The 14,277-nt window shown below is 63.7% G+C and overlaps 1 protein-coding gene across 7 annotated transcripts in view; it reads right to left on the reverse strand.

Moving 5' to 3' along the window:
• The window catches only part of CSNK1G2 (casein kinase 1 gamma 2), a 36,980-nt gene continuing 22,703 nt past the window's right edge, over positions 1–14,277 (reverse strand). For 6 of the 7 annotated variants that reach the window (XM_068661370.1, XM_068661367.1, XM_068661369.1 and 3 more), the window contains 11 exons: positions 12,601–13,095; positions 7,045–7,085; positions 6,433–6,502; positions 5,859–6,007; positions 5,222–5,456; positions 4,919–5,004; positions 4,445–4,529; positions 4,197–4,345; positions 3,772–3,855; positions 630–736; positions 1–197 (listed from right to left, as the gene is read on the reverse strand). In XM_068661370.1, the coding sequence (XP_068517471.1) occupies positions 143–197; positions 630–736; positions 3,772–3,855; positions 4,197–4,345; positions 4,445–4,529; positions 4,919–5,004; positions 5,222–5,456; positions 5,859–6,007; positions 6,433–6,502; positions 7,045–7,085; positions 12,601–12,787 (1,248 nt within the window). In that variant the 5' untranslated portion in view covers positions 12,788–13,095 and the 3' untranslated portion in view covers positions 1–142. Of the gene's footprint in view, positions 198–629; positions 737–2,190; positions 2,296–3,771; positions 3,856–4,196; positions 4,346–4,444; positions 4,530–4,918; positions 5,005–5,221; positions 5,457–5,858; positions 6,008–6,432; positions 6,503–7,044; positions 7,086–12,600; positions 13,096–14,277 lie in introns of all 7 variants that reach the window. The other variant, XM_068661373.1, reaches the window with a different exon arrangement.

Here is a 14,277-nt window from a genome sequence, read left to right on the forward strand (position 1 = left end):
GGGCGCCGGGGGAGGCCAGCTGGCTCGGCCCCAGCCCCGTCCAAACCGAGGGGCCGCCGCCGCCGGCTCCACGGGTCAAGATCCAGCCACGGCCAGAGGGAGAGGAGCCCTCGCGCACGCCGCTCCACCCGGCCCCGGCAGCTCACTTGCGACGCTTGGTGGTTTTCCTCTTCCTTCTCTTGAAGAAACAGCAGCACCTGGGGACAGAGGGGACGTGTCAGTGTCCGGGCCCAGATGGGATCAGGGGACACAAAGCCTTTGGCAGCCTGGAGGGCCCCGCCCGGGGCAGAGTTTCCCCAGCACATGGCCTGGGTCGGGTGCAGAGCGCAGCGATGGCCGCAGCAAGTGATGCTCACCGTGGTGGCACTGGCCCTGGCACGCAATGACAGCCACGGCAAACACCCCGCTGGAGCCAGGGGCTCCCCGAGAGGGACTGGCCCCAGCTGTGTGCATGGGCTCTGTGCCGGGTTTGGGAAGGGGCTGGGGGTGGTGGCCCTGCAGGGACACCACTCGTTGGGTCCCTGTGAGGAGCTGCAGATGTTTGCTGGGCTGTTCCTCCCTCAGGGGGGCAAGGCAAGGCACCACAGCCCTGAGCAGCCCCAGGGGACAGGGCCGGGACGCATCCTTACTTTGTATCGTCTGTCACCTCCACCTCGGTGGGGGCTGTGATGGGGGCGTTCGAATGTCCTGCAGTCGGGTCATCTGTGTTCAGCTCTCCGTTGGTGGAGCTCATCACCTGCAGGGAAGTGACTGTCAGTGCGGGGGCATCCTGCGGGGCACCGGCTGGTCCTCAGCCTCGTCCCCGGCCCCATGGCACAGACCCCTGCCCCCCCCAGCCCTGCCCTGCAAGAGCCAGGAGCACCAGCGTCCCCACATGGGGCAAGAGGACGGTGCCCTCGCCCAGCCAGCACTGCTCTGCCTCGGTGCTGAGCACAGCCGATTGCAATGACCCCGGGTCCCCTGCACACCCCCACAGGACAGGGGTTGCTGGCGGCCCCGTGACGCTGCTCGCTGCCCCACATCATCCTTCTGCCAAGCCAAGCACCCAGACACAGCTCTCGTCGTTGGACCCCAAGCCCTGGCACTGCTGGGCCCTGCCAGCACCCAGGGCCCCTGCCCGCTCACAGGCAGCAGGGCCGAGAGGAAAACCCGGTCACCGAGGCAGGGATGGGGTTGGCACAGGCAACGGGGACTTGCCTGAAAACCCCTCTGCTGCTCCTGCAAAGCCAGGAGTACCCTGGGGGATGCGCAGGCATCGCCAAGCTGCTTGTCCCATGAGGACATTTGGCCCTTTGCTGGCTCACAGAGCTGCCGGCCGACAGCCACCGTGCCCAGCCAGCGGGGCTCCTTCAAGCGACAGCCCCCTGAAACCAGCCCGGGGACCCGTGAGCCACCAGCACCCCCTGCAGCGCCGGGCGCGGGCGGAGATGGGAGGGAGGCCGGCAGAGCAGGAGCAGGGAGCAGCCGCAGGGGCAGGGAGGGGACGCTGGAGGAGCGGGGCAGGCTGAGCTGTCCCCACGGCCTGCCCTGGCCCTCACGATGGGAGCTGAGCGAAAGCCCAGGACCCAGCGGCTGTGGAGATCGTCACGGAGCAGCAGGAACGAGCAGCGGCGGCGGGGACGGCAGCAGAGACGGAGTAAGCAGCACAGGCCTGGCTGGGGGGGGCTGAGGGGCCCCTGGTGCAGGTGCCCCCCACCCAAACCGTGCGGACTGGAGCCGGCCAGCCCGAGGCAGGGGCAGGAGGCGGCGAGCAGGGGGCTGGCGGCGCAGGAATGGGACCAAGGCAGGGAGCCGAGGCTGAGGGCTGCCCAGGGAAAGGGAGGAGAAGCCGGGCTCAAAGCCGCCGCTCCATTCGAGCGATGGAGGCGAAGGGAAGTCCCCACCGGGGGTACAGCCGTGTCCGGCACAGACACGGAGCAGAGCCGGCGCTGTGCCCGTCTCCAGCTGCCCTCCGAGTCCCAGCGGCAGCCCCGGGAAGCAGCGCCAGCCTCGGCTGCGAGCCGGGAGCAGGGCCCCGGGCATCACACGGGGACAGCCCTGTGCCGGCGTGTCGCAGCCTGGCCAAGAGCCCGGCGTGCGCAGCCCTGGGGCTGCTGCCTGGCACGGCCGGCAGGCACCCTGGGGCCTGGCGCGGGTTGGCTCTGCTTTCCCCCAAGCCCGCCCATGCCCTCGGCGCGTGGTTGCGTGTACCTGGACGGACCCCCCGAGCCTGCCGGCTGCCAGGTGAGCTCCCAAAGGCTCCTCGGCAGGCTGCCCACCGGCCTGAGGATCCCACAACTCCGTCCCCTCGGGCGGCTGCTCGCGCCAGGCAGGAGGAACAGAATGAAAAGAAACAAAAGAAAAGAAAAGAGGAAGAAGAATGGGGGAGAGAAGGGAAGAGGTGGAGGGAAAGGGCGGGGAGAAGAGTGGCAAAAGGAGTCGAGAAAATAAGACATGCAAAAGCAAAACCATGACCGGAGCAGCTCGAGTTTGTGGTTGTGGAGGGCGCTCGCCCTGCGCTGTCCCGGTGGCTCCTCCCTGAAACCGCTGCTGGGACACGGGGGGCTCTGCACCCTCCCTGCCACGCTCACACCACAGCCCCCACAAAGAACTGGGCTCTTCCCTCCGCATGGGGCAGCTGGGGCCACCCTGCCCCACGGAGCTCAGCCGCCCTGCGTGGGGCTGGCAGCCACTCTGCCGAGGCGGGTGCAGCTCCTCGTGGTGACAGCACGAGGAACCGAGCTGTGCCGTGCCTCAAGGGCTCCCCCAGCGATGCAGCACCGCGCTGCCAAACCCTCAGCACCACTGCTGGGGGTCATCGGATCCCCAGGTCCCAAACTGCTTCAGTGCTGTGGGAGTTTCATGCTCTGGTTTCCCCACAGCCCTCGAGGAGAGAAGTCAAGCACGGCCCTTCTCAGGTGCTGGAGGCAGAGGGCAGAGCTCACTGGGGGCAAGTTCCCAGGAAGGAGCCAGATGCGCTCTGGAGACGTTGCGCCTCCCCAGGGACGCTGCCCAGTCACCGGCCACCCGGGGCTGACGCGTGGCTGTGGGAGGACGGGCGCTGTGTGCTCGGCTCCAGCCCACCTGCTCCCCTTGGATGCTCAAACCAAGACCAGGGTCCGTACAGGAGAGCTGGGGGAAACGTGTGAGGTTTGCTCTTGCTGGCAGCAGTCCCCAGACCATGCTCCCTGCACAGCCACAGCACCAGAGTATGGCTGGCAGCTCTGCCCATCGCTCTGCCCTGCGCTGCCCCCAGCTTGGCCCCACGTGCCCGGTGTGGGGCCACAGGCTGCTGAGCCACCCCACACAGCCTCCCAGAATGCCCCTCCCTCGTCCCGTGTCTCTGTCCCAGTGAAGAGAAGTGGCACAGCAAACAGAGCAGCGCGTTGCCCTGGGGGGGATGCAGCACCGGGGGCATCGCCCTTAGCACCACGGAGGCTCGGCGTGTCCCATGCTCACAGCCAGCAGTGCTACACCCCGCTGGAGCTGGAGCTGGAGCTGGAGCTGGAGCTGGAGCCCAGCCCTGGCATTTCCCAGCTGTGCTCCAGCCTCCTGCAGCTGCTTCCCCCCGGCTTCTGCCAGCCACCTGGACCCGGAGACACTGCCCAGGGTCCTCCACAAGCCTCAAGCTCAGACCCACAGGGAGGAAACCCTCCTACAGCCAGCACAGGGAAAAAGGACGCCGTTGTCCCTGCTCCATGAAGAGCCCCTGCTGGGCGCTGCATGGATCAGAAGCCCGAGTCACACGCGACCTCAGTGCTGTGCCCCAGACGGGGCCGTGCCGCTGCTCACCTGGTGTTTGGTGTGTGGCTGTGCTTTGTCTCTGTTCGGGGGCTGCACCTGCACCTCGCTGTGCATCGTGCCGATGGGGGTGGGCTGGGGACACAAGCACAACGTCAGCTGCGCCCCAGAGGCCCTCCCGCCACCCACCACCGCCTGCTCCAAACGTACAGAGCAGCTCGGAATCGGGGCCAGACCCCAGCCCCTTCACCACCCCGCCCAGTGTGCGGCTGCACTGAGCCCACGGAGGGTGCCCGTGGCAGAAATCGAGTCGCCAGCTCAGCCGCTGGGTTCCCCTTAGCTCCAGGAGCCTCCAGCTCCTGTGTGACAACTCCAATTCCCCAGCTCGGAGCTGGATTTGGGGCCCCTCGGAGCTGGATTTGGGGCCCTCCTTCATGCCAGTGCCCCGCACCACCCCCGGCTCCCTCCCCACTCACCAGCGGTTTCCCTGCCCAGTCGTATTCGTAGTCGAACACGTAACCGTTCCTCTCGAACAAGTCTGTGAAGAGCTTCCGCAGGTAGTCATAGTCGGGCTTCTCGAAGAAATCCAGCCGCCGCACGTAGCGCAAGTACGTGGCCATCTCCTCTGCGGGGACAGAGCGGGCTCAGTTGGGGCAGGGGGACAAGGTGCCAGGCCAGCAAGGGGCCAGGCTGGGGACAAGGACAGGCCACGCAGAGCCCTCACCTGGGAAGTTCTCACAGAGCACCTCCACGGGAGTGGCTCTTTTGGTGTCGCCGATCTTCTGATACCTCTCCTTTAGCGTGTCGGCCTGGCAGGGACAAGGAGCAGGTGAGGAGGAGAGGGGGAGGCACTGGGCGCTGTCAGACAGGCAGCGGGGTCTTGGTGCCCCTGGCCCCGGTGGCAGTGAGAGCTCACTGCTGGGAACCTGCCCGGGGCAGGCTGGGGGTGAGCGCAGCACCCGGACAGCCACTGGGACGGTGGCTGGGATACCCACAGAGGGGGGGCTCCAAGAGGGGGCCCCTGCAGACACTCAGCACAGCCAGGGTCAGGCACAGAGCTCAGAGCAACAGCCCTGGACTCCACCAAGGCACCAACCCCAGGGGCCAAAGCTTTCTTCCCCCATTCCTGGCTGCTGCCCGGGGCAGAGCCAGAGCCACGTGGCAGCCACGCGTGGGGACAGCAGGAGCTGGCGATTACCTTGAGGCCTTGCCAAGGAAGGCTCCCGCGGAGGAAGTACATAAACATGTGTCCTAACGCTTCCAAGTCGTCCCTGCGGCTTTGTTCTGAGCGGGGCAAGAAGCAGTCATAAGCACATTCCCACCACAGCCCCCTTCCCCGTCCCCACCAGCTCCCACAGCACCCCACGTCCCCTGCCAACCCCCAAGGCTGCAGCAGAGGCTGTTTGTCCCCAGCCCCACCACCAGCAGGGGGGAGCTCGTGCCCCGCAGCCCCCTTCCCTCCCCCTTTTGGCCAAGGCAGGGCTGGCGGCACAGCGCGCACCTTTCCCCAGGTGGGTGTTGATGCTCATGTAGCGTGCTGTCCCCGTCAGGCTCTTGTGCTCTCGGTAGGGGATGTGTTTTTTGGTCTCGGGGTCTATATACTCTTTGGCCAGGCCAAAATCGATGATGTGGATGGTGTGCTGCCGCTTGCTGCCCGGCCGCCCCACCAGGAAGTTCTCTGGCTTGACGTCTCTGTAGATCAGGCTTTTGGTGTGGACGTACTCCATCCGCGTGATCTGGGGGCAGGAGGGGAGGTCAGCACCGCGGTGGAGACGCGCCAACCGCAGCCACGGACACAGCGCCCCGTGCCCTCCTCCCTCGGGCCCTAATCTGCTCAGACTGCCTCAACCCAGCCAGCAGCCCGGCTCCCCTCACACTGCATCGAAAGGACAGGCGGAGTCAGTCCTTAGCTCTGGTCCAACCGCACCTCCGACACAGTCACAGACACCTGGCCGTGCCTGGAGCAGGGCGAGGGAGAGCACAGGTCAGCCAGGGCCCCCCGGCACGACCCACCCTGCTGGGCACAGGGAACGGCCCCGTGCCTCGTCCCTCCTGGATCAGGGAGAGCACGAGGGATGGGGAGAGGCCCACCCGGCGCTGGGGGCCCCACGCAGCCCCCGGGGAGGTGCGGTGCTCACCAGCTGGATTGCGATCATCAGGACGGTCTTGAGCGTGAAGGTGCGATCACACAGATCAAAGAGATCTTCCAGGCTGGGGCCGAGCAGCTCCAACACCATGGCGTTGTACTTCCCGCAGGGGCCAAAGTAGTAAACCTGAGGAATTCCTTCTGCAAGAGACAGAGCGGGGGCTGTCAGTGGTCGCAGCAGGGCCGAGCAGCACGCGGCCACGATGCCACGGCCACGCCGCTCCCGCAGCCAGCACGGGGGCTGCTGGTGGGGGGTCACCGCAACGCCCTCCCCCCGGGCTGCAGGCAGCCCAGCTCTGCTCCTGGCAGAAGGACGAGGGAGACAGCTCCATCTGCACCCCTGACGGTTGCAGGGGAGGCGGGGGAGAAGAACTAAATAAAAAGGGATCAAAGATCAGACGTGGCTGTGTAAGGACAGCCTCTCCCAGCTGAGCAGATGGACGGAGTGGCTCGGGCTGGGGAGCGAAGCTGCAGGAGTTGCAGCCACCTCTAGAGAAGCCTCTCCCTGCCCTGGTCCCATCGCCCAGACACTGGCTGCCCGCAGCAGCTCAGCCCCAGCCCCGTACCTGCATTGCCAAGCTGCTTGTAGAACCGATACTCCAGGTGCAGCTGGGGGGCCCGGGACTTTATGGGTTCCTTGGAGGAGAGAAGGAGAAGAGGTGAGGCTGTGGCACAGAGCGGGATGCTCAGGAGGTCTGGCTGGCAGACCCCTCCTTCACAGGTTGGCAGCAGCAGGGGCTGGCAGCATTCAGAGGTGAGAAACAACAGTGCAAAACGAAGACAAAGACCCAGGGGACGGGGAGAGGAAACCAGCCCACACGGGAGCCTGATCCGACCCCTCCAGAGAGAGCCAGGGGCTGGGGGAGGCGTTCACAGAGCTGGTGTTGGTGGCACCACACTCTCCAGGAGCTCTCTGCGCTGGTACCAGCTGAAGGGGTGCTGAGAGCAGGCCACAGCCAGCTCCTGGTGAAGCAAAGCCCCAGCTGTTCTCCCCAGGGCTGCATCACCCCACCTGGAGTGACGCTGGCTGCCTGCATGCCCTCGATTCCTAGCAGCGAGCGCAGCTCCCCTACGCAGCCTGTCCCGACCCACTTTAACAGGCTGGGCAGGGAGAACAATTGCTCTCTGAGGCTGCCCAAACGTTCCCCACCACCACCTCGGACCACAAAAAGACTCACCAATTTGATAGCTACGTATTCGTTGGTGTAGAGGTTCTTTCCTGCAGGGAAAGACAGAAAAAAAAGCATTGGAAGTGAGCGAGCCTTTGCATTACCCCCCCAACACACCCGCTGCAGTCCCCAGGGGACTGCACAACATCCCCAACAGGTTCGGCAGCTCCCAAACCCAGAACCAGGCCTGGAGGCGTGAGCAGGAGCCGGAGCCCACTGCGCTGCGTTGCAACACGCCTGCTAATTACCCCCAGATGGGGCACCCGCATTCCTCCCCCGGCTGCTGGGGGCCGCTGCCAAGCTGGCTGGGAGGGGGCAGCTTCCCTGCGCGCGCCGTTCCTCCCCGGGGGGCTGCTGCAGCTGCCCTGCTCCGGGACGGGGCCGGGAGGAAGGGGAGGCCCCCGGGGGTGCAGGGGCAGCGCGGCTGCAGGACCCAGCACCCAACCTCCCCCCTTGGGTCCCTCCGTTAGGTGGAGGCGAGGCAGCGGGGCTGGGAGGAGCTGAGGAACGGTGCTGAGCCCTGCAGCAGGGGGGATTTAGGCCCTCAGGTGCCCCTGGCTGGGAGCAGCCCCGCATGGCCCCGCGCTGTGCGAGGAGCTGAAGGCACCGATGTGCTGCGGGAGGGCTGGAATGCCTTCGGGGGTCCAGGAGAGCTGAAAGAGCTCCCCCACTGCCCCAAAGCCCCACTGATGGCTTCCTACAGAGCTCAGCACCTTCACTGCAGGGTATTCACACCCCCAGCTACGGAAAGGTTCAGCAACGGCGTCTGCGCCACAGCCAGGAGGGCAGGAGGAAGGTGCTGCACCTGGGGAGCGTCAGCACCACCTCTGCCCGAGGTCCACAAAGAAAAAGGTGAGAGGTTTGCACATGGCTCAGAGCCCCTGCTGCCAGAGCTCCCCGGGCCACCAGGGCCACGCAGGCAGCCCCCTCCCACAGCACGAGGGCCAGCAGCCGCCCCGCTGAGGCTCGGAGCCGCCTCTGTCTCCTCGGATTTCCTCGCAGCAATTTGCTCAGGGCACAGGCTCCTCCTGGCATAAGATTTCATCTGCTCCGACTGCTGCTCTCCACCTGAAGCAGCAATAAATCCTCGCCGGGTGACATCAGAGCCAGCTGCTGAGCGCCAGAGTCAGCGGCAGGATTACGGGAGGAGGGATGAATGGGAGGCATTAACAGAGCGGCTCCCGCTAGGATGGGGGGAGGCAGGACGGTGCTGGGCCCCCGCGTGCCCTAGCCACAGGGCCTCGCTGCTGGGTCCAAAAACTCACTGCTGCCTTCGGGGCAGTAACACGCAGCCCTAAAACCATGGCAGGGTTTTCCCTGAGGCTGGGCTGGGCCTTAATAGGGCAAAAAAATCAACAAATACACGGCAGGAGAGCTGCAGCCCTGCTGGTGGGACACTAAAACCAGCCTGTAAGGGAGCTGGCCAAGAAACGAGTCCAAATCACTTGATGCCCCCAAATCACTTCATACCCCCGTGGTTTGTCTCCTCCTATGGTGCTCAGAGGGCTGGGACAAAGCTGCTAGGAATGAGGAGCAGGGCAAAGCACTGGCAGCTTGGATGCCCCAAAATTGCTGAGTCCTGGGGCTGCCCCATGAGCAGGCAGCACCGCTGGCCTCACAGAACCAAAGGGGGCTTGGAAGGGGGGAAAAAAGAAAAAAAAAAAAAGTGGCAGGCCGGGAGGCAGCAAGCAAATATTTGCCCTTGCAGAGGCCTTTGCCCCGCTCAGCTCTGGCAGCACCTCCAAATGGGGCTGCGAGCACCTGCACGGGGCTGCCCGTCAGCTCACCGCCACGCCGCGGGGTTGGGGGCAGCCGGGGGGGCCTGGCTGCACCGCGTCGCGTTTAAAAGCCAGCTCTGGCTTTCTCTTAACACCCCCATGCCCCCCTCCCGAGGGCAGATTTGGCAGCGGTGGGATCAGGCACCTGCTCCTGCACATCACGGCCCAGAGAGGGGCTGGGCTCCGCGCCGTGCCCCCAGACCGAGCTCCTGCCCTCAGCAGCAGCGCAACGGCACCGCCGGGGCTCGCTGGGCTCCTGTGGCCCCCGTACGAGGCAGCCCCATGGCACAGAAGCTCCCAGCAGTGGCCACGAGCTGCCTCGGCACAGGCTCCTCGGAGTGGTGCTTTTTAATAGATCAGAGGGAAGGAAGAAAAAAAAAAAAAAAAAAGGTTATTTTAGAGTCTGACCTTCCTCTGCAGGAGGCTGCGAAAGACCAAGGGGAAAAACCAGCGTGAGCTGTCCGCGAGGGAGGCCAGCGGCTGCCCAGCAGCAGGCCGGGGGCTTTCCTTTCCTTTCCCTTTCCTTTCCCTTTCCCTTCCCTTTCCCTTCCCTTTCCCTTCCCTTCCCTTCCCTTCCCTTCCCTTCCCTTCCCTTCCCTTCCCTTCCCTTCCCTTCCCTTCCCTTCCCTTCCCTTCCCTTCCCTTCCCTTCCCTTCCCTTCCCTTCCCTTCCCTTTCCTTCCCTTCCCTTTCCTTCCCTTTCCTTTCCTTTCCTTTCCTTCCCTTTCCTTTCCTTTCCTTTCCTTTCCTCTCCCGCAGCTGCCCAGGAGCTGCCCGGCAGCGCTGCAGCTCGGACCCGTTGTGGCACCCAGCTGAGGTTGCTCTGAGCCCTTCGTGATGGGCGAGTGCATCTCCGCAGAGCCGAAGCCATAGCAGCGCTGACCACTGCCTGGATTTTCCTAGGTTACCGTTTGTGCCCCCAGCAGCAGCCCATGGGCAAGCAGGAGCCTGCGGGCCGAGGGTGAAAGCCACAGCTCAGGCTTGGGAACGTCCCCAGCAGCTCACGCGTTCCCTGGGCAGGGACATGTCCCCAGCGACCTGCTGCTGGCTCACATGCTGCATGAGGACCCACTGCTGTCTTCCTCTCCCTCCCCAATGCTGTTTTAATTTGTAAAGAGAAGTTAACTCCCATCTTCTAACTTTGAAGAAAGACAGCTGCCATATTTCCACTCTGGGGTGGTGGAGAGAGGCAAGCACAAAACCCCGCAAACAACGAACGTCCACAAGTTGAGCGTAAGAAGACCAAAAGCAGCAGCTCCTGCCGGATCCCCAGATCCTCACCCCACCTCCCCAAGGCAGCACGGACAAACGGCTGCTCCTGCCTCCGAGGCAGCTCTGGGGCAGTCCGGCACTGGCGGAAGGCCTGCACAGCACCCAGGTGCTCCAGGCTCCAATCTCAGACCCTTCTGGAGTTTCCTTCCTCCAGCAGCACCGTTACACCAGGCGCGGTGAGCAGGATGCCAAGGGCAGCGTGGGCACCAAGGGGAGATCCACGTATAGCTCCAGCAGGCAGGAACCCCTGGCCAAGTCCTTCCCCTTCTGGCTGCCCGCAAGCACCCCACACCTCCAATAAAAGTTTATTTTTATTAATTATTTATTATGTTTAACAAATAGCCCCTGAGTTTGCACACCTCCAAACCTCGGAGGACGTGTGTCCCCAGCCAGGGGCTGTGCGGTGCCTGCCTCCCGGCGCAGAGGAGTCGGGCAACGCGGCACCTGCTGGAGGACAACTTCATCCCCCTCCATCCTCCGCTGCTGGGAATGGAGGAGTTACCTCCAAACGTGTTTCTGCAAGATCTCTGGGCTTTTTTTTTTTTTTTTAAGGAAAAAGCACAAAGAATTTTTTCTTTTTTCTTTTTTTTAAAGTGCTGAGCTACACTTTGGCCTCCACAACCTGCCTGCTTTGAGGACTGAACGCTTCCTTCCCAGGGGAAGCCTGGGTGCCCAGCACGCCAGGGAGCATCCCTGTTTCCACCACCATGGCACAGAGGGACCCCTCCTGACCCCTGCAGCTCCTCTTGAGGAATCCCTACTTAATGTCAGGTTTGAAGGGCATTCCTGGGCCCCGAGGCAGCTCAGAGGCACACCTAAGGAAGAGCGATGCGATTTTAGGAGAAGAGCCACGTAGCTGTGGCTCATGCTGCTGCAGTGAGGTCTTGTGCTCAGCCCCTGACGGCATTAGGGGTAGGCACTGTGGGGTGGGACGGGGTAGGAAAAGTGCACAGAAGGCCCAGAAGCTGTCCTGCACTGCCCTGCTGCCATTCCCAGAACACAAGGAGCTCAAATCAGGCCTTGGTGCTGAGCAGCAGGATCAGCCCCAGCTGTTTTGGCTTTCTGCACAGTTCTCCTCCAACTACAAGAGTTCGGGGAGAAGTCCGAAATAAAGCAGGGCACAAGAACAGGACCTTAAGAGGACGTGCAGGGCTGGAAGAGGTGGCGCAGGCTCCGAGGGACCCGGTCCCAGGCATGGGTGAAAGGAGCAGCTGCTGGGCCCAAACCCCAACACTGCTGGGAGCCTCCCTCCCCTGGAACAGGCAGGAAGGAGCAGAGCTCTGCCCGCTGCCAGGGACGGACCCTCAGCCACGGGTCCTGCAATTTAGCAGTGATCCCAGCATGGAGGTTGGGGGCAGGATGGTTGAGGCTGGCAGCAGGCAGCCTGTGGGGCTGGGAAGAGCTGACACCAAGCTACCGTTACCTCCCCGCACACAGGGCCGGCTTGCCGAGGTGAGGAAACAGGGCAAGGGCTGCCGGCGGCTCGGGGCAGCCTCCACCTCTGCTCCTTTCAAACCCCAAGAGCCCACCAAGACCCCGCCGACTGCAGGCTTTGCTCGGAACTTGGCTCGACAAGGCGCTGGTTGGAACACGGCGCAACGAGTCCCACGGCAGCACGAAGCCCCAACCTCTCTGGGGAGCGGCTCTCTGCCAGCTCCCTCCGGCACAGCCCTTTTCCCAAAGCGCTCGCAGCGCAGCCAAGGCTGACGCCCTGCCTGGCACCGGCTCTGCCGACGCATCCAGCGCGCATTCCTGGAGGCAGCCAGCCTGCACCACGGCCCTGCCCGGCCTCTCCCGGCTGCCCGATGCCCACTGGGGAGTTAAAAGCCTGCTGAAAACCTCCTAGGGCACTTTGCCTCCTTGGGAAAGAACAACCTCCCACCCCTTACCCCGCTCTGAGGAAGAGTTTCCTTTTGAACCTTCCCTGATAAATGTGGTTCAGAATTGAAAGTGACCGCGAGAATCTGGGGGTTTTGTTCAGCCCTTTTTCTCTCCCCTCCATAAAGTTTCAGGAGGGTATGTGAAATGAGCCGGTTTTACCAACCAGGGAACTTCCCCAGAATGACACGCTGCCCCTTCCCCAGCAGCCCAGCACCACGCAGCCCTCCCGAGGCAGAGGGCGCAGCAGGAGGGCAGCATGGGGAGCTCTGGGAGCACAGCGGTACCTTGGCACACGTCATCCTCCGAGGGATCCTGCACCAGGACCACCAGGACTGAGCTTTAGCGTGATCCATGAGGAACCCCCAGAGCAACAGGGATGGGAAAGAGACAGAAACGTCTCCGCGATCGGTCCGTCAATTCTGAGAGGGGGTTTGGGAGATGAAGCACAGCGGGGAGGTGCCGAGGGAAAGAAAACCCCGCGAGGGGGGCGCGAGTTACCCCAGCACACGATGCCTCCGCACCCGCGGGGCTGGTCAGCATCCTTAGTGCCCACACCAGCTCCTCCTGCTGCAGGAGGACGACGCAGCGATCACGGCACAAGCAGGCATAGCGAGGACAGAAGAAGCCCTTCTCACCTAGACGGAGCTCCCCGAAATTGCCGCATCCAATCTTCTTGCCGACGCGGAAGTTGGGACCCACCATTAAGACTCCCGAGTTGGTTCCAGCACTCCGGCTTCCATGACTGCTCCTTCCTCCACCCGTCTTGGACATCCTTTTACCTTCCTCCAGCTCCCCTTTCCCTCCTCTCTTATCAAAATCCATAAGTTTGTGATACCCCGGCCTCTCCACGGTTACGCTGCTGCCATACAAATCCCAGAGCTGCCGAAAGTTGAGGGGCGAGGAGAAAAGAAGCGGGGCTCTCCTTGGTTAATACACCATCCCGGTGCGATGGGAGGGAGGGGCGTGGAGAAGGAGGGAGAAGCGGCCACCCACGGGTGCTGGGCTACGGAAACGTTAGTGCTTTCCGAGGTCCCGCCGGGATTGTCATCGTCGCCAGTTACAGGGAGCTCTTTGGTGGAGAGAACATCCTGCGGAGATGGTCTTCCCGGCGCGGCTCCTTGCTCGGCGAGCTGCGGAAAGAGAGGGAGAAAATGAGCACGAGGCGATGGGGAGGGAGCTGCCAAGAGGGAGTCCCAGCGCCACGATCCCATCTCCCAGGGAGCACGGCCCACTAGTGATGACCAAGGGCACGGCAACGGAGGGCTGGGGGAACAGGAGCAGTGCAGCGGGTCCAGCTGTGGAAATGCTGCCATAAATGAATGAATAAAGCCTGGCCACAGCAGGAGGCAAAACAGTGAGTCGGAGCCAGGAGAGTTCCTTTGGGAGAACGACGTCCCCAGGGAGCAGGCTGCTGGCGGGTGAGGAGGGGCTTTCTCTGGGCACAGCAGCCACGAGGCCAGCTGCAGCTGGGCCCCGTTACCCTCACTGAGAGCCGGGCACACGCGCACACTGTGCTGTCGCCCTGCCCAGGTGGGACACGAAGCCAGGTCCTGCTCCAAGCAGGGTGCTGCCAGCCAGGAGGCAGAGCCGTCAGACCCGCGATTCTGAAGGATCGCAGCCGCCCCCTGCTCGCTCTCTGGCACGGAGGGCGAGGAAACCACGGGGCAGAGGAAGCCAGAGCACGAAACCAGAGCTTGTGCAGCAAGCTCTGAGGGATGGCAGGGCTCAGCCCTTGGGCCAGCTCCTTGCCCCAGCTCCTTGCCCCGTGCCTACCTGGCATGGGTTCGGCACAGCCCCACCGTGCTGCTGACCTGCGGGCAGCCCAGCTTCACAGCCAAACCGACCCCTTGCTCCCCTTTTGGGGGGTGGGACAACAACTCCCCCTGCTCAGCTCTGAGCGCAGTGGTGCTCCCTGCCTGCCCTGAGCTGCAGCGTTCCCTCCCGGCGGCACGGGGCTGTTCAACACGGGGCTGAGCGTGCAGAGGGCCAGGCAGGACCGAGAGCACGCCGGGAAGCCACGTGAGAGCCGGCCGGACAGACGGCCACGCGCATGCACAGCCCGCTCCCCACCAGTGCTAATCACCCCGGCTTTTGTTCCCAGGCCCCGCTGGGAGGCAGCCCCCCCCCTTCCCCTGCTCCTCTCCAGCTCCAGTTGCCACCACCGACGGCCGCGGCCCTATTACCTAGGGTTAAACAAGCAAACCCACACCCCTCAGCGCTCCGACTCCAGGAAATGAGCACACTGCAAGCCCTGAGGCTCGGCCAAAGCCCATAAAGCTTTTTATTGGCTCTCAATAGCTATTAATAATAAT

Source organism: Anas acuta, chromosome 26, assembly GCF_963932015.1.
Source record: "Anas acuta chromosome 26, bAnaAcu1.1, whole genome shotgun sequence".
In the NCBI taxonomy this organism is placed as follows: domain Eukaryota; kingdom Metazoa; phylum Chordata; class Aves; order Anseriformes; family Anatidae; genus Anas; species Anas acuta.